Consider the following 26,435-nt stretch of genomic DNA (forward strand, 5'->3'; position numbering starts at 1 on the left):
TAAAGGATGTGAAGTTAGCTTTACTGAGCAGGAGGGGAGGGAAGACAGTACTCCAAGAAAGTGGAACGAACAACAGAGTCCAAAGGTAGGGAGGCATGAAAAGCCTGCCTCGTTTGGGAATGGGGAGCGCGCGGTGTGTGCAGTGGGGCATGAGATCCCTTGGGCCTCAGCATGGGCATCGCTTCCTTGGGAAGCCTTCCCTGAGCCCTAGATGGGTTTGGGTCTCCTCGCTGTATGTTCTCAGAGCTCTCTTGTAGTCCTGTCCTAATGCACTTTACGTTTATGTTGCTTGAGAAATCTGTCTCAGCCTGTGAGGTATAAACATGAAATGATGATTAAGACTTAGTAATGTCCATCTTACACTTCAGTCTGATATTTACCTCCTCTAGCCATAGCCCAACTTGTAGTTTCAGGGACTTTCATGGTCCCTCTTCTTTTCAATCCTGGATTGTTGAGATGGGGGTTAGGAGCAAGCGTTTTTTGTTTGTTTTTTGAGACGGAGTTTCACTGTCGCCCAGGATTACAGGCGTGAGCCACCGCGCCCGGCCAAGCATTTTCTTAAGGAACCTCCTGTGCTGAGAGTTAGGGGCCGTAGCAGCTTCACTGGATATTGTGGTCCGTTGGGGTTGAGAACACAACTTTTTTTTTTTGTAAGATAAGAGGTCTCACTTTTGCCACCCAGGCTGGTGCAATCATAGCTTAAGTATTGAATTCCTGGGTTCTCAAGGGATCTTCCTGCGTCAGCCATCCCGAGTAGCTGGGACTATAGGTGAGTGCCCGACACCACACTCATTTAATTTGTTCATTTTTGGTAGAGACAGGGCTCTCAACATCTTGCCTGAGCTGGTCTCGAACTCCTGGGCTCAGGTGATCCTCCAGTCTCAGCCTCCCAAAGTGCTGGGATTACAGACATGTGCCACCTCACCTGGCCGAAAAGAAGCTTTATCTGAGAAATGTGAGTCCTCTTAAATTATCAGGCCCAGATCGCTGGGTGCAGTGTTGGTGTTTGCAACCAGCCTGGGCAATATTGCCAGACACAGTCTCTAGAAAAATATAAAAATACAGCGGGCGTGGTGGCTCACGCCTGTAATCCCAGCACTTTGGGAGGCTGAGGCAGATGGATCACCTGAGGTCGGGTGTTCAAGACCAGCCTGACCAACATGAAGAAACCCCGTTTCTACTAAAAATACAAAATTAGCTGGGCATGGTGGCAGATGCCTGGCAGGAGAATCACTTGAACCAGGGTTGCTGTGAGCCGAGATAGTGCCATTGCACTCCAACCTGGGCAACAAAAGCTAAACTCCATCTCAAAAAGAAAAAAAAAAGCCAGGCATAGTGATGTGTACTTGTAGTGCTAGGATCTCACCATTGCACTCCAGCCTGAGCCACAGAACAAGACCCTGCCTCTTAAAAAAAAAAAAAAAAGAAAAATTAAAAAATTAAAAAATAAATTTTTTTTTTTTTTTTTGAGACGGAGTCTTGCTCTTTCGCCCAGGCTGGAGTGCAGTGGCTGGATCTCAGCTCACTGCAAGCTCCGCCTCCCGAGTTTACACCATTCTCCTGCCTCAGCCTCTCCAGTAGCTGGGACTACACGTGCCCGCCACCTCGGCCGGCTCATTTTTTGTATTTTTTTTTTTTTTTAGTAGAGATGGGGTTTCACCACGTTAGCCAGGATGGTCTCGATCTCCTGACCTCGTGATCCACCCGTCTTGGCCTCCCAAAGTGCTGGGATTACAGGCTTGAGCCACCGCGCCCGCCCTATAAATAAATCTTTAAAAATTAAAAATAAATAGGCCCAGCGAGGCATTACAATGACAGAATCAGCCAGGCTCAGTGGCTCACGCCTGTAATCCCAGCACTTTGGGAGGCCAAGGCAGGCAGAAAGTCAGGAGAATAGCCTGGCCATCATGTTGAAACCTTGTCTCTACTAAAACTACAAACAATAGCTGGGCGTGGTGGTGCGTGCCTGTAATCCCAACGATTTGGGAGGCTGAGGCAGGAAAATCACTTGAACCTGGGAGGCAGAGGTTGCAGTGAGTCAAGATTGTGCCACTGCCCTCCAGCCAGGGCAACAGAGTGAGACTCGGTCTCAAAAAAAAAAAAAAAAAAGGAATAAAATGACAGGATCACATCCTACACCTCCCTCCTTTGAGCTAGGTAATCATCTCTTGACACTGTTTGCTGTTGCCACACAAGTAGCTATAAATTAACCTAATAATGTTGTACTGGACACTCTAACACATACCCTATAGTTTAACAATATATAGTTAGTCAATAGCTTATGTTATTTTAATGTAAATTCTTGGTAAATAACTCAGGAACTGCCTCTTCTTTTCCTATAAAAATCCACTTGTAACTGCTACTAATCAGAGTGTCTATTTAGGGCAACTTGAATCTATGCTCCTGGGTTGCAATCCTCAAGCTTATAATAAACTCTCTACTTGTAGTCATTTTGCCTCAGCTTCTTCCTTATAGGTTGACAGGAGATTTGGGGGCTGTCATTCTGGCTGATGTCCTTAGTCTCATGACATTTTCCTCTTTGCCTTACATCTCATCCCATGGCGACCGCCAGCAAGTCAGTAGCCACGATTTCTCCTACTTTCCACAGTCCAGTCTCATAGGGAAGGTTGGCCCCATTTCTGTGTCCCTCAAATTTGAAGAGTGGTTCTTGCTACATAACTGCTATACACTTTCTCACCATACCACACCTCTCCCCACCCACCCCCAACACCTACAACAGTAAACAGTGCTTAGTATACCTATGATGAATATTTGTGGAATGAATGAGAGAGGACCCTGCCCTCACAGATTTTACATTCTGTTTGGAGAACCAGACAATAACAAATTCAGTACACACATAGGAACTCACAGTTTGTGGTAAGGGCTATGAAGGGAAGAAACCTACCAACTGCATCAAGGAGCTACTTCAGACGGACAAATAGGAAGGAGTAATTTAGGTGAGTAGTGATAGTGGCTTGGGCTAGGAAACAGCATCAGAGACAGAGAGAGGTGGTGTACCTTTGGTGGTGGAATTGGTGATTGATTAAATGGGGGTGGAGGGAGAATGAAGGAGAGGAAGAAATGAAGACTTCTAAATTTTGACCTGAGCAACTAGATGAATGTTGGTATCATTTACTGAGATGGGAAAGACTGGAAAGGCATGAATCTAAGCTCCATTTTGAACATGTTAAGTTTAACCATTACAGATCCACATTAATATATCAAATAGGCAATTGGACTAGGCACGGTGGCTCATTCCTGTAATCTCAGCACTTTGGGAAGCTGAGACTAGAGGAGGATCACTTGAGCCCAGGAGTTAAAGAGCAACCTGGGCAACATAGTAAGACCCCATCTCTACAAAAAATTAAAACATTAGTGGGGTGTGGGTGGCACACACTTGTAGTCCTAGTTACTCTGGAGGCTGAGGTGGGAGGATCACTGGAGCCCAGGAGTTTGAGGCTGCAGTGAGCTATGATTGCACCACTGTACTCCAGCCTGGATGACAGGAAAAAAAAATAAAAAAAGGCAATTGGATAGATAGGTTTTAGATTTCAGAAGAGAGAGTTCTGGGGATATAAACTTAGGAGCCTCTGCATATCGATGGTGTTTAAAGCCATGGGATTAGGGGTGGTTTGGAAAAGAGGCTTAGGTCTGAGCTGTGGGGCCTAAGATTTAAAATTCAAGTTGAGAAGGATGAGTCTATAAGGGAGGGCTGAGAAGGAGTAGCCAGAAGGGCCTGAGGAAAACCAGGAGAGTAGGAAATACTGGAAGGCAAGAAAGGAGAGTATTTTGAGATGGAGCAGCTGACAACATTCAGAACCCAACCAATGGCCAAGATGAAATAACCTGAAGCTGGCGTGGTGGCTCACACCTGTAATCCCAGCACTTTGGGAGGCTGAGGCGGGTGGATCGCCTGAGGTCAGGAGTTTGAGACCAGCCTGACCAATATGGCGAAACCCCATCTCTACTAAAAATATAAAAATTAGCCGGGCATGGCGGCATGTGCTTATAATCCCAGCTACTCGGAGGCTGAGGCAGGGGAATCGCTTGAACCCGGAAGGTGGAGGTTGCAGTGAGCAGAGATCACTCTACTGCACTCCAGCCTGGGCGACAATCTGAATGCCAACCTACTGTTTTTTTCTGGATCTCATCTGTAGGCTTGGGCTCTGGGGCACTTCTCAGCTTACTAGCAGTTCTCTGCTTCTATTCCACTAAACTTGAATCTATCTTCGAAAATGGAAACTGGGCCAGGCATGGTGGCTCACACCTGTAATCTCAGCACTTTGGGAGGCAGAGGTGGGCAAATTGCTTGAGCTCAGAAGTTCGAGACCAGCCTGAGCAATGTGGTGAAACTCTGTCTCTACCAAAAATGCAAAAAATTAGCCAGGCATGGTGGTGCGCACCTGTGGTCCCAGCTACTTGGGAGCCTGGGGTGGGAGGATCACCTGGACCTGGGAGGTAGAGGTTGCAGTGAGCTGAGATTGTGAGACCCAGTCTCAAACAAAAGAAAAACAAGTGTCTCCATACCTATGTAATTGTATACACACATTCACCATGTCCTTTCATCCACTATTATTTACTGAAGGCCTATTATGTGCCAGGCCTCAAGAATAAGATGGTGAAGAAAAAAACCCTAGTCCAGGCACTCAGGGAGCCCTCAGGAACTTACAGGGTATTGGAGAAGACAAGTAAATAATTACCCAAGTAAGTATATGGTTACAAACTGAGAAGTGCCATAAAGGAAAAGCAGAAGGCATCATGAGAGCCTGTCACAGCCTGCACAATCCTTTGCTTGGATTATGCATAACATGCACAGCATCCAACCCTTCACATACAACTCTTTTTTTTTTTTTTTTTGAGACGGAGTCTTGCTCTGTCGCCCAGGCTGGAGCGCAGTGGCGCAATCAATCTCAGCTCACTGCCGGCTCTGCCTCCCAGGTTCACACCATTCTCTTGCCTCAGCCTCCCAAGTAGCTGGGACTACAGGTGCCCGCCACCACACCTGGCTAATTTTTTGTATTTTTAGTAGAGACAGGGTTTCACCGTGTTAGCCAGGATGGTCTGGATCTCCTGACCTTGCGATCCGCCCGCCTCAGCCTCCCAAAGTGCTGGGATTGCAGGCGTGAGCCACCACACCCAGCCCACATATGACTCTTTACTGTGCCCAAAGGCCACTGCTGACAGACTTGAGGGATTGAGTCTAGTCTCAGTCCTGCTACAAACTCACTGAGTGACCTTGAGCAAGTTTCCCTTCTCTGAGCCTGCTTCTTCTATAAAATGGAGAGTTAAGACTAGATCACATGTTCTTTTTTTTTTTTTTTTTGAGACAGAGTCTCACTTTATTGCCCAGGCTGGAGTGCAGTGGTGCCATCTCAGCTCACTGCAACCTCCGCTTTCCACTTCAGGCGATTCTCTGGCCTCAGCCTCCCAAGCAGCTGGGATTACAAGCATGTGCCACCATGCCCAGCTAATTTTGTATTTTTAGTAGAGACTGGGTTTCACTATGTTGGCCAGACTGGTCTTGAACTCCTGACCTCAAGTGATCCACCCACCTCAGCCTTCCAAAGTGCTGGGATTACAGGCATGAGCCGCTGCACTCACTCTAGATCACAGGTTCTTAACTTAGGACCCTTAGATGAGCTAAAGGGATACAAAAATGCATGGGAATTCTTGCATTTTTTTTTTCTTCTCGATAATAGGCCCACAGCTTTTATCAGATCTTTATGCTGACGACTCAAAGAAACCCAAGGACCCAAGGAGCAGATGGCTCTTTGATGATATAAGCAGGGAACACAGATGATAAAACAATGGACGCTATAAGTGAGTTTTTGCTTCTTGGACAACATATCCCTCCCCTTGACTTTGTCATGAGGGAGGAGAAGGCCTGATACTCCCCTATGGATGGTGAAATTTAGTCACCACATAATGGTGACCCAGAGAAAGGAGGAGAGGAACCTACCATTGGTGGGTCCCTCTGCAGGAGCAGAACACAGAATAAAGAAAGAGTGGGAACACACAAAGTCCGTGTCATCCTTTGTGCCATCTGCCTCATGGTGACCTGCGCTGGGTCCACTCCATCTCATTCCCCCATCATTCCTGGCTGGGGTATGGACACAAAAAAATATTTATCTATACTGGAGGCAAGGTTGGAATGTTGACACAAAGGAACTTTCATTAGAAACTAAAGGGAGGGGCTGTGCACGGTGGCTCACGCCTGGAACCAGCACTTTGGGATGCACAGGCAGGCAGATCACATGAGGTCAGGAGTTCGAGACCAGCCTGGCCACCATGGCGAAAACTCTGTCTCTACTAAAAATACAAAAATAAGCCGGGCATAGCAGCGCACGCCTGTAATCCCAGCTGTTCGGGAAGCTGACGCAGGAGAATTGCTTGAACCCAGGAAGCGGAGGCTGCAGTAAAGCCGAGATCTGGCCACTGCACTCTAGCCTGGGCGAAAGAGAGAGATTCCATCTCAAAAAAAAAAAAAAGAAGAAGAAGAAGAAAAAAAGTAAAGGGAGCCCCCTCAAAAGAAAGCACTTTGAGATTAACTAAAAAGTCTGTAAATTAGAAATCTGTGATTCAACTTGTAAGAATGTCAGCTAAAAAACAGCTTGCTTGGCACAGTCTTTGGGACATCAGTGTCCTGTCCTTCCTTCCTTGTCTCCTCTCAGGCTGTGTGGGAGGGAGATTCATGTGGAGGCCTGAGGTTCGGTGGGTTTCCAACCATTCCAGAGCCTATGTCTCAGTCTCATGCCAAGGTATGGCCAACTATGGAAAAGAAAGCCACTTTCTTGGGGATCTAAAAGGCTGCAGGTGCATGAGTTAGGGGTTGTGTAGTATTTGTAGGTGGGAGGGACAAAAGGCAGAGACGGCAGCCTGTGCATAGCCATTGTGTTTTATTAGATCTGGTATAGTTCTTATTTTACAAAATATATAGAAGAGCCCAAAATGCAAAGCAGTCAACAGTCTTCTGATGGGGAAGGGGGCTCTCTGGGGGCCCTCCCCTCAGATTCTGGCTGACTGGGAGGGTAAGCTGAATGGGACGAGCAGGTGTGCTAAGGGATGGCAGCATGGCTAGGGTGCTGACAATGGGGTTGGAACCTGGGTCCTATGGTCCCTGCCCTCTGAGTGTGCTAAGGGGCATCTCTGGGTAGATTGAGTAGAGCAAGAGGAGACTCTAGGGAACTGAGGAGGTTATCTGGGGGGTTGGGGAGAGCCCGGGTTGATTGAAGATCCTAGTGAATGCCCCCACACTGGGTTCAGATGCTATGCCTGCCTCCCTCCTTCCCTCTCCCTTCTAAGGCATCCACTGTGGGGAGTGATAGGCCCCAAGTTCAGGAAGGTCCCAAGTCTATAGAGAACATGGGAAACAAAAACTCAAGTCACAGCCCTCAAAACAGGGGCGATGAGCAGGGAGGGTGGGATGAAACTTTGGCAGGCATCAGCCAGGACATCTCCTATCCACATTCCCCTGCCACAACCACCACCAACACATGCAGGAAGGAAGGAGAGGAAGCAATGCCAGGGATATGCCAGATATCTAGCCCCAGGCTCTCCATGGATATCGAGGAGGGTATGGAAAATATCTGGGGCATTTCCAAGGAGACAAGGTCTTCTGCAAAGCCTGGAAACTTATATTTTGATGGCCTGTGGTAGCAGACCTGTGGAACTTGGAGCTATAACTTGGTATGCCTGAGCAATCACATTGTGTCCAGGCCTTTCTATTCTCAACCCCAGCCACCTCCTAGGACCTATCCATTGACTCAGGCCCAAGATTTCTCCCCTATACATTCTTGTCCCCCTCCCACAGGGCTCTCAAAGGCTGGTCTGAGAAGCCAGCCAGTGCCAAGAATGGAGCATTCTCTCTGAGAAGGGAGTTTTAGGGGAAATGTTTATGAAGTCAGGGATGGGGGAAGCACCATAGCAGGAGACATCTGTCTAGTGTGTTTCTAGAGTGGGGGTAGGAGGTGGGGAACCACTCAGTTCCTACAGGAGGGGCACTCTCAACACTGGGTGTCAGGCAGGAAGCGGGTGAGAGCTGGTGGGAGTTGGGAACACCCCCCAAGATGCACTCTGCCCACTCTCTGGCCCCTTCAGCTCCAGAGATCTGGACTACTGAATCCCCAAGCTCTTGGATCCCTCCAGCCCCCAGGGAGGCCTAGGACAAGGATAGACCTGGGAAGAGAAGGGTGAGGTCCACCTGGACTAGGGTTAGAGCATGGTCCCCCCAGGAAACACTGACCCCCTCTCCTGGGGGCTAGATGACATTGTCAAAGAGCTGCATGGACCTCATGATGTTCTCATCCTGTGGCCATGGTGTGAGCGAGGCAGATTGAAGAGACAGAAAGAGAAGGAGCTTATCAGAGACAGGGAGAGGGACACTGAGTCACAGATGGGGACATTCAAAGGCACAGAGGAAGGAGATGCCCAGAGAGACCTGAGGTAGGGAAGGGTTAAGCCTCCCACAAAGGAATAGGATTGAAATGTGGGGGTGAGATGGGGAGGTGGTATTCTGCCCAAAGAAGTTTTTCCCTACATTACTAAATCAGGCCTGAGTCCAGGTCAGGGTAATGTCGAGGGCAGGGAGCTGTACCTTTTGACAAGACTCAATGAATTCCTCAATGGTCACCACGCCATCCTTGTTTCTGTCCATCTTCTACAAGAAGGTGGTCAGGCAGGGAGAACAGGAGGGATGGGCAAGAGAGGCAGACAGAAGTCAGGTGAGTTCCCTGCTGGTTCTTGGTCTCCTTCTCTTCACTCCAGGGCCCTCCAGCCTACCCAGTCCCAAGTACCTGGAAGAAGTTCTCCACATGTTCCCTTGGGGCCTCCTCCCGGAGTGCAGGGTATGTGTACTTGCCCATCATGTCATAGATGGACTTCATGATGTCAAGCATTTCCTGTTAGGCCAAGAGACAAGAGGATGCTTCCTCAGAGCCTCCAGCCTCCCTTGATCCCTTGCTTGTGGGCATATATGGGTCATATTTCCCTCCCATCACCCTCTGCACACCACCCCCATCAGTGCCACAGCCCCCCAGCCCTTCAGTTGCCCTGCACCTCCTTGGTGATGCAGCCGTCCTTGTTGAGGTCATACAAGTTGAAGGCCCAATTAAGCCTGTCATCTACAGTTCCCCGAAGAATCACGGACAAACCAGCCACAAAGTCCTGGGAAGGAGGCAGGAGGGAGCTGTGTCTTCAGGTACTCTTCACCCAACCCCTTCCCTGGGTTTGGCCTGGAGATCCTGGCCCTGAAGTCCAGGAAACAGGCTTCCCTGGCCCACCTCGCCCAGCTCACCTCAAAACTGACCGAGCCATCATGGTTGGTGTCAAAGGCATTGAAGAGAAAAGTGGCATAGGTGCTGGAGTCTGCAGGGTGAGTGTGGAGAAGTTGGCTTCCACAAAGGAGAGGACTTCCTCCTTCTATGGAGCTCCCCATACCCCCCATCACCTTGGCATTCCCAGCCCCTCCAGAATCCCTCCCTCCCTCAGCCTAGAGAAGGACAGCTGCTGCCCTTTGCGCCTTGTCCCCTCACCTCCTTGAGGAAAGAACTGGGAGTAAATTTGCTTGAAGTTCTCCTCATTGACAATTCCGCTCGGACATTCCTGGAAGGAGAGAGGGCACCAGGCTGAGGGCAGAGACAAAATCCCCTTCTATTCACCACCCCCACCCTCCATGGCCCAAGACTCCCAGGGAGGGGGATAATCTTCAAGCCTCCAGAGGACTCACCACGTGGCTCATGTGATGGGAGGCAAGACTTCTTTCCCAGTGCACAAATAAAAAACATGGAAGGAAACTGACAGTCTACAGGCGCCGCTTCCGTTCCGGCCCCGCCCCAGAACCTCCAGCTAGAAGTTCAGTCTCAGGGCCTTGCCTCCCTTCCACCCAGCACCTCAAGCATCCAAGCCATGCTTTCTGGGAAGCTGTGGACTGGCTTGGGTCCTCCTGTTCCCACCCTGAGTTTGGCCTCGCCTTGCACTCACGTTCTTGAAGCCCCGGTACAGGACCTGCAACTCCTTGCGCGTGAATTTGGTTTGCTCCTGCAGCTGCTCCAGACCCTCAGGCCGGTGACACACGGTGGACAATTCAAATTCATCCTCCACGCTGTCTGCGGAGCGGTGAGGACAGCTGCGCCTCAGGCCCGGCCTCCGCGACCCATCTTCAAATCACTGACCCATTCACCCCCTCCCCGCCCCCGGTCCCATCCGATGCTAGAGACCAGGCTGCCAGTTCCCTAGGCCCCGAGCCGAGAACACTGAGGCAAGGAGAAAAGATGCTGGCTATCTTCGAGGTCTATCAGCAGTTCAAGGCCTGGCCTGGCCCCAGAGCCGGGGATCCGACTCAGTGCTCGCCCCTGGGCCCTGGATCCCTGTTTGGAGGGGAAGGCCCCCAGCTGCATCTTCGTTTCAGAAAGGAAGGAGTGGGAAAAGCACGTTCAAGAGGGGGCGTCTAAGGGTCGGAGCTCCGGGCCTTCGAGGACCAACTCAGATCCGCCCAGCCCCGGCCTTGCCCCGCCCAACCCCCTCCCCTCGCCCAGCCCAGCCCCATCTATCCCAGCCATGCCTAAGCCATGCCCCGCCCAGCTCAGCCAACCTACATCCAGACCCCACCCCCGACCCCAACTCAGTCCCGCCCCGGCCCCAATATCCAGCCCCCAGGCAAGAGCCCCCCACCCCAAGATGGCAAAGCCGCCCTGCCCCGCCCCGCCCCACCCCCACAAGGAGCGTAAGTCACCTGGGTCCAGCAGGCGGGGTCTGTGGGGGCGGAGGGAGGCTGGGGCGGCTAATGCTGAAGGGAGCGAACTGTCACCGAGAAAGCGGAAGACCCGGCCAACTGCAGACACACACCTGGCCCCTCACACTCAGAGCAAACCTCACACCCTAGCCCGCGCGAAGGCACACCCAACCAGCACAGACACACACGAAACGGACCCATGCACACAAGCTTGCGGGACTCACGCCTGTCCTTTTCCGACCCACGTGTGGGACCCATCTATGTTCAACACAACAGCACGCTCAAATAACTACAAGGCGGGCCTTTATGGTTTGCAAAATGCAGTATGATCCTACGAGGTAGGCAAGGCCCAACTAAGGAAATGGAGACCTAGAGACAAAGCGAGGTCACTCAACTCGAGATCACTCAGCAGGGGACCAGGCTGGGATAGAAAACCCAAATACCCTGGTGTCTGAAGGAGGGCAGGCGCCATCCTCTACACCTGTCACCATCCTGTCGGGGCAAAGGCAACACACATCAGAGTTCCAAAATACAGTGGGGAAGGGGGCGGCCGCACGGAGTTGAAGACACTAACCCAGTTAAGCCACATACGGACCCTCACGGTCGCCTGGTCTCGCCACAGCTACACAGGCTCAGGCCTCAGCCCGGTCACACTGGTCACACCCACACTCTCGGGTCCCACAGCTTTGCGGGAGCAGTGACACCCACACACGCTCGGGCCCCGCCCCCAACTGACCACGCCCACACACGCTAGCTTCAGTCGCATATGAGCACGGCAGCCACGCCCCCTTATGCTGCAGCCCAGCCAGCACCCACCCCCCGCCCCCACCACGCTGGTCATGCGCCCCCCAACACACACACACACACACACACACACACACACACGCAGGCCTGGGGCACCCCCCTCCTCCACACGCAGGACTGGGGCACGTCTCCTCCTCAACACACACGCGGGCCTGGGGCATGCCCTCCACACACACACACAGGCCTGGAGCACGCTCACACACACGCACACACACACGCAGGCCTGGAGCACGCGCGCACACACACGCAGGCCTGTGGCATGCCCCACCCCCACACACGCAGACCTGGGGCACGCCCTCCCCCCCACATACACACATGCAGGCCTGGAGCACGCGCACACACGCAGGCCTGGGGCACACGTGCACACACACGCGTAGGCCTGGGGCACGCGCGCGCGCACACGCACACACACGCACGCACACATCGGGCCCCGCCCCCGGAAGCACATGAGAGGCACTTGCTTTCACTGACTGAGGGCAGGGCTTGGGGCCCGCAGCAAGGCAGCAGCTTGAGGAATCGCTGCTTCAGCGCTTTTTTAGTGGGCCCTGGAGGGTGGCCTGGGAAGAGAGAAGACCCCGGGAAGGCGCATTAACTCCCATTGTCCCTCTGTTCCCTGTCCCCTCCCCACCAGTCACAAATCAACCCCATCTGGGGATGGGGCTGGGGGAGGAATTAAGGGGGAGGAAAGGAATGGCAAGGGTGGTTGGAATTGGGTTAGGGGAGCCCAGTGGGTCCATAGAGGTGAGGCTTAGGCACTTTGTTTAATGGGACGTGGCGGATGACAGCAAGGCAGCAAGGATGAGGTGGCAGTGGCCTCAGTGTCTTTGCTGACCTAGTACCCTTGGCTCAAGTGCCATGGCTGGACCTCTTAGGATGATGTCCAACTCAAGGATTGCCTGGGTAAGAACACCTCTCTCATACACATACCTATAGTGACAGGGCGTGTATAGTGACATGTAGAGCAATACATCACAGTCATGGGTGCCAGTGACAGCTTGAAATCCAGTAATTCACACCTGATGGTCTAATATGTATGCTCCAACACACACACACACACACACACACACACACACACACTATGAACTGCTACTCCTTAACAAACAAATACAAATGTGACCTAAGTAAAACAGGGTGCACACACATGGAGACCCATACAGGCCATCTCACATACAGCATGATCAAACCACACAAGAACACACAATGCCTCTGGGACATCATGACCCGTGAGTCTACAAAGAACACTATGACATTGTGACCTTATAACATGATACATATCAAGGTTGTCATGACACTTACCCATATCACACTGTGCCCTGGGTCCCCATGGCATCCAGATATCTAAGGCTTACCTCAATACCTCACCCACAGAGGCTTCATTTTTCCTGGGTACACCCACTTTTCTTTCCTATAACCCCTCCTCATTCCAAGGCGCCCAGAATCTTTCTGCCAAAGGGCAGGGTTGCTCATCAGCTAACTCATCTACCCTAAACTGCGGCCCCTTCACAGTCTTTTCCAGTATGCTTGCTCTTTGAGGGTGAAATAATAGTAAACTTTGAGGCAATAAGAGATCTTGGAGGGGAGTATTCTGGTCTATTGTGGGGCTATCCAGGGCCCACTGATCATGGCTCCCCTTCCCTTCTTCTCCCCTTATTTCTGCACATTTTCTACAGCTCTAATTGCACCCCCAGAGGACCCTCAGTGTTACTCTGTGTGTGTGTGTGTGTGTGTGTGTTTATCTGTGTGTCTGTGTGTCTCCCAGCTGCACTGCATCCAGATTCCTAGGTCAGAGCCCACTGGATCTGACACAGTGGCTAAAGCCGGCCTCAGTCCATTCCTGGAGGGGTCCAACTTCCTTTAAAGGTTACTCCCTCTCCATATACCCCACCCTCCCAATCCAGGCTTCACCCTCCAGACCAGGCCCCCTTACCAGGAGGTAGCTGGGTGAGTAACCACCTCCTCTACTTCAACACATCCTTACCTCCCTCCCACCCCAGAAGCCATGGAGAGGTGGGAGGGAGGTGGTGGGCCAGGCAGGGGGATCGATGGTGGCCTGGCCTCCGGCCCAGGGCTCCATTAGCCTGGACTCTGGTTTCCCGAAGCCGGATTGCGCCTGGAGCCTCCAATGGTGTAGTCGCCCAACTCGGGGTGGCTCTCCTGCCCCCCATCCCAGCCCCCTATCTGTTTCCAAGCCTCTGTCTCCTCTAAAGGTGAGAAGAGAATGGCTGCCTTCAGCCCAAAGCGCCTGGGATTCCCAGATGCCCCCTCTTTCCCCTTTCCCATCTAAAATGAATGGCAAGTTAGAACTCAATCAATTTCACCTTTTCCAGATTGAATGAGAACAAGCTCAGCCCAGCTGTCCCAGTTCATCTAGGTCCAGCTCCCTGTTCCCCACTCCACCCTAATAAATGCAGCAGAGGATGGAGGGTGAGCTAAGAGTTTTCTGCTCTTACTGAACCCTAGAGCAGGTAATTCATGGACCTTCTCTTGTTCCCAGCTTCCTTCATATTTTTCCAGTTCTTCCAGGTATCTACCCTGCAGTCCTCCGTCATGGTTCTAGTCTGTCTTCCTGTCCCTGGTGGCACTGGGGAACAGCCATGCTATGGAGTTACACAGTTCTAGCTGTGAAGAGGAGGGGGAGGTCAAAACTCCCAAGGGGGAGGCAGAAGTGCTCTCCTCTCCACCCCAATATTACTCTCCCTACTGACTTTCAGGTGGGGTGGGGAGGGGAGTTGATTTTCCACTCCCAATGTCTAGGCCCTGGAGACCATTCTGTACTTGGATCCTGATAGGAGCCTGGAGAGGCAAGGGGGCTTGGGAAGTAGGGTCCCTGATCTGATCCACTCCTCATCCCCAATCAGAGCTGGGCTATAAATGTCTCCTTCACAATGTTCACACTCTTCCCTCCAGAACCCACCTCCTCCCAAGCCTTGGGTATGGAGCTGGTATATCCTCAGGAAACTCTGGAAACAGCCACATGCACAACCTGATACCCAAACAGGCTCAGCCACACACTGTGCCACTCAGGCCTGGCCACATCCACCTTCTCACAAAGCCACATGCCCTGTCACTCTCACACATACAGTCACATCCCTGTTCCATACACAGGCTCACAGTTACACACTTTGTACTCTCTCACATACAGGAACACAAAGTCACACCCTGTGTCTCTCACACACTGAGCCCACACACCCCATAAGCTACACTGCATGGATGGAGGTGTGGAGAAGATGCACAGGCACCATGGTGGGCCCCTGATTCCAAAAAGGACCCCCCAGAAATCTGGTGTTATCTCAGGATCCCTAGAACCTCCCTCCTCTACTCCAGACACTCCTTCCCTATCTCCAGACCCCTCCTGGTATCCCCCAGGATCCCCTCACCTCCTCATCTCCACACCCCAGTCCTCCCACACTGCACCCCTCATCACCTCCTGACACCTTGTCCCCCAGATTCCCTCCTCCCTCCGTATCTACTCCTCGAGGCCTCCTCTTCACCTCTCCCAGATGTCATATCCCCCAAGCACCCCTACTCACTTCCCAGATCCCTGTCTCATCACTCACCTGCTCATCCCTGCCCCCAGTCATGAAAACAGACAAACACCCTCCCCAGTGCTGTGGGGCAGCTGCCCCACCAGCCAGCAGCTCAGACATGCCAGGACACCTAGATTACCTTCCAAGGAGACAGGCTCAAAGAGGCCAAACTGCTCCAGGACCTTGACAAATAGAGCGAGGACCACGAGCACAGCGACCATCTCCAGCCCTTCCAGGTTCATGGTGGGCCTAGGGCATGGCCCCTACAGGGCCCAGGTTCAGACACGCTGGTTTGCCGCCTCACACCACCTCCCCCTCAGGCTCCCCAGCCTGAGTAGGACTGCCTGCAGCCTCCCTCCCCCTCTTCCTACTAGGATCTCCTCCCTCTCCCCCATCACCCCGCCTCTGCCCCACAAGCCTCCCAACCACAGCCGCCGCCTCTTCCTCTTTGCAGGGCCACCTCAGCCTTTGAACTGGCACCTCCTCAGGAACCTTTGGTGCAAAGAATATGGACCAGGACAGGATAAGATATGGGCCAGAGGAGGGAGGGGGCAGTGACCCGCCTCTGTCCCTGAGGAGTGCTTCCCCTAGACATCCTGTGGCTACTCTGTGCCAAAGGGAGGGGGCAGAGGGAGGAGCTGAGCTTAGGGAGAAGGCAGGGAAGGGCAGTGTGTATATGTGTGAGAAACCACCATCTGCACATGTATAAGTAATCAGATGCATGGGTTAGAATATGTTATGGTGGCTAGGTGTTTTCCTGTGTGTATATTCCTATGTTTGTCAGTATGGGAGTGTGTATGTCTCCTCTTATGTGTGTGCTTACACATGACTGTGCACCTGTCACAGAGGTGTGTTTGGCGTACAGTTATGCATTTTGACTCTTGCGTATATGGGTATGTGAGCTGGGTGTCTATGGTCTGCATGTGTGGGAGTGTGTTGAAGTATTTGTGAGCGTGCATGGGGAGTGAGGTTCCTGTGTTTTAGTAGGGTTGTAGGATGTGGGTCTGAAGTTTGTTAGGTGGATGTGTCGTATAATTTGGAGGGTGGGTCTACCATTGTGTCATTGTATTGGCATAGAATTGTATGAGAATAATGGAGGAGAAGGCAGTCACCTCTCCTGCTAGGAGGATACCAGCAATATCGATTTGGTTGCCATAGAGACTGTGAGGAGGGAAGCACTCTCTTCCCACAGGCCACAGACAGTGAAACTGAGGCCCAAGGGATGGGGGGATAAGATACAGTAGCCTAGGCAGAAAAAGGCCACTTAACCCCATCAGGACTCTCTGGGGAGGGGACTTATTGCAGCTGCCTTTGGGGTCAAGAGACCCAAGCTTCTTGGGAAAGGAGGGGGGACTGTGCTGGCTCCTTCTGGCTGGGACTTCATCCAGGAGCAAGCCCTGCCTGCTCCTTGGGAACTGTTATTGAGCTGATGGAGAAGCCCAGCTGCTGTAGGAGGGAAATCTGAACCCTCTAAGGGAGCCACCCCTCCCAGCCAGCATCCCTGGGGTCCCTCCCTCCTCTTCCCTGCCTCTTCTTGGTGGGGTGTGTGTGTGTGTGTGTGTGTGTGTGTGTGTGTGTATAAAGGGGTGGGGATAGGCCTACAGAGCCAATGAGCCACAAGACTAGGGCCTCTGGGTTAGTAATACCATTACTACCGCTGCTGGCTAACGGTGACTGAGCATTGACTATGTAATAGATAAAGCACTATGTGCTTACAGGCGATGTAACACTGAATTTCACAATAAACCTATGAAGCCTGTACTATTATCCTCATATTACAGGTGGTGAAACTAAGTCAAAGAGAAGTTAAGCAAATCTTCAAGATCAGAGCTTCAATTTTAACCTAGTCTGACTCAGCCTTCACTCTAAACCACCACACTACACTGGCTCCCTTCTTGGAAAGCTGGCCCAGCCGAGAGCCCCAATTTAGGGGGACTGGCCCCAGAAAGAGCCGTCCCTCTTGTCCAGCTCTGGGATGACTGTGTCTCAACCCAATTTGTGGGGTGGGGACTAGTCCCTAAGGCCCCAGTTGAGGTTGCCTGATCTGCAGTTCTATACAGCCACCACTGGGGGGCAGGCGTCCAACCTCACACGGTACCATACCCCTTCCTTCTGCCTGACCTGCCCCATCCAGGGAAGGGGTGGGAAGATGACGCTTCACATAGGCTTTTTTTTTTTTTTTTCTTTTTTTTGAGACAGGGTCTTGCTCTGTCACCCAGACTAAAGTGCGGTGGCGCTAGCGATTCTCGTGCCTCAGCCACCGAGTAGCTGGGATTACAGGCGTGCACCATCACGCCCACCTGATTTTTATATTTTTAAGTAGGGTTTTGTCATGCTGGCCAGGCTGATCTCGAACTCCTAGCCTGAAGTGATCTGCCCCCGTCGGCCTCCCAAAGTGCTGGAATTCCAGGCGTGTGCCACCACGTCCGGCTTCAAATAGGCTTGGCCTGTTCCACTCCTTTCCCCTAGGAAAAAGTCTATTCAGGGACTGCTTGCCATTTGTCACATCTTAGAGGTTACTGATTTACAGATGAAACCAGCAAATACCTCCCTATGACTGTCCAACTTCCACCCCTGGCATTTAACATTCTTCCCTCTACCCTCATTAGGGTACTTTTGTTTCAGCCAGTTTGGCCTCCTCACTGTAGCTCAAACACACCAAACTGTCCTATTTCTGTGTTTTTGCTCTTACCATCTCTGTCAGGGCTGCCCTCCCTTCTGCTTTTCCTCTTACCTATCCGTTAGAGGCAGCTTAAATTCCCTTCCCTTCAGAGCGTCCAGCCTTCAGTGGTCTACCAGTAACCTGTCGTTGCAGTCCTCAAAATTCAGCAGGGAATTCTGTAATGTTATCAGTGGGAACAGTAAAAGGTGTTGTTGTAGCATAGTAAGTGATAGGGTGGACTAGGGTGCCAGACTCCCTGGTTTCAAATCCCAGTTTTGCAACTTGCAATAACTGGATGGGCTCTCAACCTCTGTATGCCTGTTTCCCAACCCATATGGTTGCTGAGGAGGGGAAAATAAAATAATATATGGACAGTTGTTAGAATAACACCTAGCACAGGCCAGGCACAGTGGCTCACATCTGAAATCCCAGCACTTTGGGAGGCCGAGGCAGGAGGATCACTTGAGGTCAGGAGTTCAAGACCATCCTGGCCAACATGGTGAAACTTTGTCTCTACTATAAATACAAAAATTAGCCAGAGATGGTGGCACACATGCTTGTAATCCCAGCTACTCGAGAGGCTGAGGCAGGATAATCGCTTGAGCTGGGGAAGCAGGGGTTACAGTAAGCTGAGATCATGCCACTGCACTCCAGCCTGTGTGACAGAGCAAGACTCCACCTCAGAAAAAAAAAAAAAGAAAAAAGAGTAATACTTAGCACAGAGTAACTACTGAATAAGTGTCTGCCACCATTATTATTAACAGCATAACACTCCCCCTTACATTTCTATAGCTCTTAATAGTTCATAAAGCATTTCCACAAAGACTATTATCTCGAGGGCTTCTCATAACAACCCCATGAGATGGGCAGTGAATAGTATTGTACCCATTTTACTAATGAGGTAAATGAGGTGCAGAGAGGTAAAGGGCCTTGCTTGAGGTCACCCAACTAACAGGATATGAAGCAGAGATTTGAACCCAGATTTCTCTGTATCAGTCTTGTTTCCTCAAATACATTCCAACCTCCTGGGAGAGCGAAGATGTTAAAAGAAAAACACACAAACAAAAAAAACCTGGACCTACACAAAGTGAGTGCCAGGCTCTGAGCTAGTGCTTGTGCAATGAAGGTGAACCAAATATGCTCTCACTGGGTAGGGAGAGACAGCCCCACTGAGAGAACTCTAAGGAATCTACTCATTCAAAAAATATTTGTAGGATGCCTATAGGTGATAGGAGCTGTTATAGGCAGGTTATGAAATTAGTTATAGCAAAAGCTTCTTAACTGGGAGGTCAGGCTCAAATATCAACTGTCCACCTTAACAAAGAGATCAACATTTGGCCAGGCACAGTGGGTGGCTCATGCCTGTAATCCTAGCACTTGGGAGGCTGAGGAGGTTGGATCATGAGTCCCAGACCAGCCTGGGCAACGTGGCGAAACTCCGCTTCTATAAAAAATTAGCCTGGGCTGGGTGAGGTGGCTCATGCCTGTAATCCCAGCACTCTGGGAGGTTGAGGCAGGCGGATCACGAGGTCAGGAGTTCGAGACCAGCCTGGCCAAAATGGTGAAACCCCATCTCTACCAAAAATACAAAAATTAGCCGGGCATGGTGGCACACACCTGTAATCCCAGCTACTTGGGAGGCTGAGTCTGGAGAATTGCTTGAACCTGGGAGGCGGAGGTTGCAGTGAGCCGAGATCACGCCACTGCACTCCAGCCTGGGCAACAGAGCGAGACTCTTTCTCAAAAAAAAAAAAAAAAAAAAAAAAAAAAAAAAAAAGCCTGGCATGGTGGCGCACACCTACAGTCCCAGCTACTTGGGAGGCTGAGGTGGGAGTTCAAGGCTACAGTGAGCCATGATCATGCCACTGTACTTCAGCCTAGATGACAAAGTGAGACCCCATCTCAAACAAATAAACAAAGAGATAATATTTATCCAATATTTATTTCGTGTCCTCGATACTTTACATGTAGTATCTCACTTAGTCCTCATAATAAACCTGAGAGGTAGGATCTATTATTCCTGTTTTTACAGCTGACATGGTCAGAGTGAGTGGTAGTATACCTATCTTGCAGATGAAGGAATTGAAGCTCCCCGCCATTATAAGCTCCCTGCTTATCTTGGGAAAAAAGAGTGATCTTTTTCCCAAGATAACAGCTGACATGCTAATAAAGAATGAGTTTGGCTGGGCGCACTGGCTCACGCCTATAATCCCAACACTTTGGGAGGCCGAGGCGGGTGGATCACAAGGTCAGGAGTTCAAGACCAGCCTGACAAACATGGCGAAACCCCGTCTCTACTAAAAATATAAAAATTAGCCAAGCGTGGTGGCGCTTGCCTGTAATCCCAGCTACTCGGGAGGCTGAGGCAGGAGAATTGCTTGAACCCAGGAGGCGGAGGTTGCAGTGAGCCAAGATCACGCCACTTCACTCCAGTCTGACTGACAGAGCAAAACTCTGTCAATAATAATAATAATAATAATGAGTTTAACCAGAGTCAGTGATCTGTCAGCTCCCTCAGGCAGTCTCTCCAGTATGTGTGGGGTGTCAAGGAATCCTAGGGCCTACAGCTTAGTTTAGGTAAGGGAGTTATGGGTAATAAAATTAAAAAGGGTCAGATTCCATGACATCTTGAATGCCAAGCCAGACTATCTGAATGGAAAGGGGCCCCACAACAGCACCTCCTTGCTCCCTGCTGCTGATAACTTGCAGTCAGTTGCCCTGGCCCTGGCCCCTCCTTTTCCTAATTCCCACTCTCAACTCTCAGAGACCTTGACCCAACCCCGCCAGGACTCATGGTCCTAGATCAGCCAGGCATCCCGTGGTCGAGTCTGTCAGGAGTGAAAGAGCGAGTTGTTTTCCAGGCTCTCTCTTCTCCCCACTCAGAGAATTCTCAAGTCCTCAGGTTCTGTGAGAAACTTGCCAAATCCATCCTCCCCAAGCATCCCTGTGCCACGAATTTAGCTCTTCACTCAAAGTAAAATCTCAATGGAAGCAATTTGGCAGAGTGGGAACTCAAGGGAAAACTATCTCGAGGCATGAGGTGGGCCTTCCCCATATCCCTCATGTCTTACCACAGAGATATTCCTGTCATTTAGTTATTTATCTCCCCCAGTTCAAATGTGAGTAACACCGCCTTGTGGGGGAACCCACTCTATGCAACTGTCCCACCTTCCCCAGTCTACCTTTGTCCCACCCCCCACTGCCACTGTTAACCCGGCCAGTGAGGACCTCAAAGCCCTTCTCTCAGTCCCCCAGACCCACACCATTCCTAGCTAGGCCAAAGACACTGCAGCCCCCAGTTGCATTGGGTGATTAATGACCTCCCTAGACGTTGGGGCTATTTTGGGTCCTGGAAGTCATGCCTACAATGACTGAGAGCTGGCCCTGCCTGGCTCCAGCCATCTGTCACTGGAGACAGGCCCAAGCAGGGGGCTTGGAGGTTGTATGCTCCCCAGAAGATTTCCAGGTATGGTTCTGGCTCAGGACCATCCATCTACCCTCCTTTTGGGGGATAGATGGCAAGGAGAGGCCACAGGCCCTACCTATACTCCAGGGGCTCAAGTGGATACCCATGGAGAGAGCCAGAAAATGACAGATCTCAGAATGCCACAGGACCAGGTTGTTTTGGTCTGTTTGAGGCCAGGTGCAGAGGGGATGTTGGGTTCTGTGGGCCCTGCCCAAGCAGTCATAAGGAAACACACCTCAGCAGTGCCATGGGATACACACAATTCACACCTCATACACTCCACAAATCTCACACCAAGGTACAACCTCACAAAGGCTACACAACTAACTTAGAGACTCAGGAACCCTCAACACAATCCTAAAGTACAGAACTCCAGGTACACACAGTCTCAGTGTCACAGAATCCCAGTGATCACAACCCCACGGAGACACAGACTCAGCCATGCATAGCCCAGTGATGCACAACTTAGTAATGCACAATCCCATTAATACACACTCCGAGAGAGAGAAAATAGAGACACACAATCCTTAAGCCACACAAGTCTACCCGTCCCACATCATGCATGAACTCACTAGCTGAGTTCATGTCGGTCTAGGCCCATCTCAGGGTTTTTTCCTTCTGGACACTGACCCTTCATCTTAAGACCCCTTCAGCCAAGAAATGCAGGAAATAGCTGAACCTTTTCCCTGATCTGCCGCAAGCCTCCTCCTTTCATCCCTGGGAGGCGCCCTGCTCCTCACTTGAGGCCCCCTCCTCTGCCTTCAGTGAGAAGCCCTGCCCCCTCCACCATTGTGAGGGACCTCGATGCCCCTCTCCTTTGAAGACAGCGCTTTGAAGAGCGCTGTCTTCCTCCTACTCTGTAAGGAGGACCATCCCCTGCTCCGCTTCTGTCCGGGATCTTGCCTGGGAAGCTCTTTTCTTGGAGGGATGTTGCTCCCTCCATCTATGTGAGGGGCCCTTCCCTCCCTACCTCTGCGGAGCTCCTACCCCACTTCGCTCACTCTTTGAAGGATCCTGCCCCTCCCTTCCCTTCCTCATACCTGGGGACAGCGACCCAGTCACCAGCTGGTAGAGAGATCGCGCTGCCTGCCCCAGCGGGCTCCGGCACCTGCGAGGGCATCGGTTCATGGTTTGGCGGAGAGCTCTGCGTCCAAGCTCCGCCCCCAGGGCCCGGGGCGGTCCGGTCTCCGCCCTCACCCGAGTGGGCCCTGCGTGGGCGGCGCGGGAGGGCCGGCCCGGCAGGCATAGGATTGAAACCCTGGAGACTTCCCATGTGCTCCTGGCCGCCTGAGAGGAGCTCACCCTGGCCCCATCATGTGAAGCATCCGCCCCCAAAGTTCCTGGACTAGGGGGGCAGGGAGGGGTGGCGCGGACTCAACCTTCTCAGAGAGCATTTTTCTGGGTTCTGGCGGGGAGGCCAGGCAAGTACATGTGGGTTTTGAGAAAAGAGCTGGATGGGGAATGAACCGTATCTTTTATTGCCTCCTTTCAGCCCCCCTTTCTCCGCCTGTCGCACTCCTCCCCGCACCCTGCACCCTGCCCCCACCATTTTGGCATAAAGAGCCGAAGGAGTAAGAGGACAGAGTTGTCATGGCAACTCCCCACACTTCCACACTTTCTGGACCAATGGAAGACAAGACAGGAGGAAGGAGAGGAGGCCAGTGTATTGAGGTGGCAAAGAAGAGGCGGCAGAGTTGTGTCCCACTGTTTTCTGTCTCCCGGCTCCAAATTCCTTGCTCTCACAACTGTTTCTATTTGCGTTTGTCTCGGTGCGGCAGGTTTACAGACTTTACCACCACACGCTGGCTACAGCCGAATGCTTCGAGAAGAGCCCCACCCCCACCCCCACCCCCCCACTTCGGTCCCACTGAGCCCCTTTCCCGGACTCTGGACTCATCCCTATCAGGTTACACTCCAAGTAAACCCTTCCAGGACCCTCTAACGCCTTCAAATTCCTGGGAAAGCCTACGGGAGAGATATAGTCCCGCTCTTTCGACTGGGATCCTGCATATTTGTTTGAAAAGCATACTTTTAAGTGGTGGGAATGACCTCCTAACTCTGGGCAAATCTTACCAACTTGACGGCGACCACCCCATCGCGAAGCAGCTCCGTGCGCATGGCTCCTCGCAGCCACACGGGGGCACCCCCGCCCCGGGAACAATACTCAGGGCCGGAGGGACTCCAAGGAGAGATCCCAGTTCGGGGACCGAGCTCAGGACTGGCCAGTCAGGCTCCAACCCTCTCCGCATCTTCTCTTGGCCTTTCTCTCTTCCACTCAGACAGGGCCGCCGCTAAACGTAGCCTTTCCCCTCGGAACCGCACTGCCCAGCGGCCCCACTGGGCTGGGAAGACCCGAGGGATTAGACAGGGGTCCGGGTGGGGCTCGGACTGTGTTTTGTTTTGTTTTCCTAAAGAGTCTCCCAGCTCCGTTTTGAGCTTTGGGTTGGGAGTGGGGAAGCAAAACGGTCGAAGGTACCCAGGATGCCCTGAGGTGTAACTTTCCAGCTGCCTCCCTGCAAGCCTGATGGGCCAGGATGACGGGAGCTGGAGATTACCCTAAATCTGATCCCAGGAATCCCACCTGCAGGCAAGGGAAGGCGAGGCCTGGCGCGCGCTTCAGCACCGCGGACAACGACTCCCCTTCGTGCTTCAGCTTAGGCATCTCGCAGCACTCAGAGCTTGGCGCCGCTGCCCGCCCAGAGTCTTCGTTAACACTGGCGTCCCAACCTGATTTGTCTCCCACTATAAAATAAGCCGCCCTTCGAGATGAGAGCTCCTGGTAGTACTATGTCTACTTTCCAAGTCCTGTGCGGAGCTATCTACAGGTAGGCTGCTGTAGACCCGTACCACGATTCTTGACGCTTGTCAACATTTGACCTTTCCATTTCCCTTGGGAGGCAGGCAGGCAGCCAGGAAGTAACATTCTCTTTTACAGATGAGAAAGGTGAGGCCAAGAAAACAAAAGTCACATAGTTGGTACACTTCTATTCCTGACTGACCTGAGGCAGGGCATCTCCAAATACAAACGCTTCCGCCACCCAGTCTCATTCAAATAGCTAAGTGCGGAAGGGATGGTTCCATTAAGCAGGAGAACCCCTTAAAGCTGGAAGCAAACACTGACTTAATGTGATGGTATTGAAGGCCCCTAGGCCCTTACTACTCTCAAGAATTCTAAGATGGAGGTGGAAACAGAATTCATGGAAGTGCTGGACAGCGGGCCCTTTGGATTCCATCCAGCTCTGAGGGGCATCTGGCATGCTCTCTCATCTGGGGCCAGCCTGAGTGGCTCCCCTGATCCTGACTAGGGCCTTCCCAGGAACAGTGATGGGGGGTGGGGGTAGGCACATGTTCAAGGCACCTCATCCTAGTCCCCTCCCCCTTCCCAGGTCTCAATCTCACTCCCCTCAGGAAGGACAAGGATCATGGCTTCCCTCCACCTCCCCAGCTTTGTTTTGGCCTCAGGGAGACAGCCTCCCTCCTCCCACTCTGCTGGCTTTCTAGAGCAGGCTGCACAATGAGAGACACAAACACACACATGGAAATGTACGAAGGGTGACACAGTCACCTACACAAACACATGGCTCTTCCTACCAAACCCAGGAACATGCACATGCACAGATGTACTGGTCGCACATACCTCCCCATGTGGGAAAGAGAGGATGCCCAGGCAGCCAAGTGGTTTGGGGGGACATACAGGACATCACATGGAACTTCCCAAGCCTAGAGCTTCTAGCTCTGGCTCTGGAGGAGAAGCAAGAGGATGTGTTTTCCTGGGGTTTGAGTGAAGTTCTGAAAGGTTTGTTGGGGGTTGAAGGATTCAGTTGTAAGAATAATCTGAGTACATGATTTGGTGTGGGAAGAGAGGGCTGACCCAGCACTAACTAAAGCCTTCCTACAGGGGCTAGGTGCTAGAGCCATAAGGTCTCTTGGAAACCAGGCTGGGCAGCTGAACACTAGAGTCCCTCCTTGGGTCCACCTGGGCTATTTGCGGAAAACTTGGTGAAGCAGTGGGGTGTACTAAAGACCCCTATCTGTACCAGGAAGCTGGAGAGGCAGCAAGGATGAGACACGTCATGGACACTCACAGAGCCCTGCTGCAGACATCACCACATGAAAGTACACAACTAGCACCAAACACTAATCTCACAATCACAAAACACAACACAACCTACTTTAACAAATGCTTGCCCAGAGGGCTTATGGTCATGAAGTCTACAAAGAGACAAGCCACCCTAAAGTGGAGCCCTGACACACTCTGGTAGTTACACACCACTTCATACAGAATTACACACTCAAAACACATCATTGCACATATAACAGAGACACATGGTCAAAACAACTTCATCAGTACAGCCAGGGTCCTATGCAACCTCAAACATCTGACAAGACCATACAGTTGCACTGCCACATAAAATCACACTCACCCTAGCTGTCACCAAGCCCAGGGCACATGGCAACCAGCTGTGGGAGGCGCGCGCGCGCGCGCGCGCACACACACACACACACACACACACACACACACACACACACAGAATGACAGGCGCTCACGCACGTAACACCTCCCACTCCAGATACCCTCCCAGCCCTGTGTCACATACGCCCACACCTGCTGCCTCTCCACACCTGCCTCTTCTGTTCCTCCCCAACCCCTGCGGGACCCAAAGCTTTGAACCCCAGTGTCCTGCCGCCCAGACCTGCCAGAAGAGTGCCTGGGAATGGGGCAGAGTGTGGGTGCGGGCCAGGTCGGGGTCGGAGAGGCGGAAGGGTGTGGAGGAAGCCACCCTCCCTCCCGCGACCCCCACGTCACTGACTCACCCGTGAGCTGGTCGTAGGATCCGTCCAGGTCTCGGGAATCGGACAAACTCTCCTTGCGGCCCTGGCCCCGCATGGCCCCCGGCGCCCCGCTCCCGCCCGGTCCGTGGGAGGGGGCGCCGGGTGGCCGGGATAGGGCGCTCACACGGCGCCCCCTGGCGGCCTAGTGCACTGTCGGGGCTGGGGGAGTTCGGGTTGAGGCTGTCTGAGAAAGGGCCCGGGGTCTGAGGTCTACCCGGGGGTCCTGGAGCAGGAGAGGGAACACTAGGCAGCAGGTGAGCGCAGAGCCGGAGGCAGAGCGGAGCTGAGCGCGGAGCCGAGCCGAGCCGCCTCTCTCCTCCCGCCCCCTCCCCGCGGCTGTCACCGCCGCCTCCCCCCTTTGGCGCTGCCGGGATTGGCTCCCCCTACCCCCGCCCCCACCCTTGCAGCCCGGGG

The 26,435-nt window shown here is 52.3% G+C and overlaps 1 protein-coding gene across 20 annotated transcripts; it reads right to left on the reverse strand.

Moving 5' to 3' along the window:
• KCNIP2 (potassium voltage-gated channel interacting protein 2) lies at positions 1–26,300 on the reverse strand. 20 transcript variants are annotated; one of them, XM_074002576.1, is made up of 11 exons: positions 26,004–26,300; positions 11,995–12,090; positions 10,730–10,783; positions 9,979–10,103; positions 9,725–9,752; positions 9,531–9,600; positions 9,293–9,363; positions 9,055–9,162; positions 8,793–8,897; positions 8,594–8,656; positions 1–308 (listed from the first exon to the last, which is right to left on the reverse strand). In XM_074002576.1, exons 4-11 carry the CDS (start codon positions 10,089–10,091, stop codon positions 21–23), a joined length of 846 nt encoding a protein of 281 aa, XP_073858677.1. In that variant the 5' UTR covers positions 10,092–10,103; positions 10,730–10,783; positions 11,995–12,090; positions 26,004–26,300; the 3' UTR covers positions 1–20. The 20 variants fall into 20 exon arrangements, with proteins under 20 accessions (XP_073858677.1, XP_073858678.1, XP_015312089.1 ...); XM_074002579.1 differs by lacking the exon at positions 1–308 and adding an exon at positions 6,880–8,305; XM_074002577.1 differs by lacking the exon at positions 10,730–10,783.
• Between the last annotated feature and the right edge of the window lie 135 nt (positions 26,301–26,435).

The sequence above is a fragment of the Macaca fascicularis genome, chromosome 9 (genome assembly GCF_037993035.2).
Source record: "Macaca fascicularis isolate 582-1 chromosome 9, T2T-MFA8v1.1".
Taxonomy (NCBI): domain Eukaryota; kingdom Metazoa; phylum Chordata; class Mammalia; order Primates; family Cercopithecidae; genus Macaca; species Macaca fascicularis.

Coding starts and splice junctions, on each gene's coding strand:
- KCNIP2 (XM_015456603.4), bottom strand. CDS start 26,076: ATGCGGGGCCAGGGCCGCAAGGAGAGTTTGTCCGATTCCCGAGACCTG. Junction 8,898..9,054: donor ACGGCTGCATCACCAAGGAG/GTGCAGGGCAAC, acceptor TTGGCCTAACAG/GAAATGCTTGACATCATGAA. Junction 309..8,593: donor TCATTGAGTCTTGTCAAAAG/GTACAGCTCCCT, acceptor TATACCTCACAG/GCTGAGACAGATTTCTCAAG.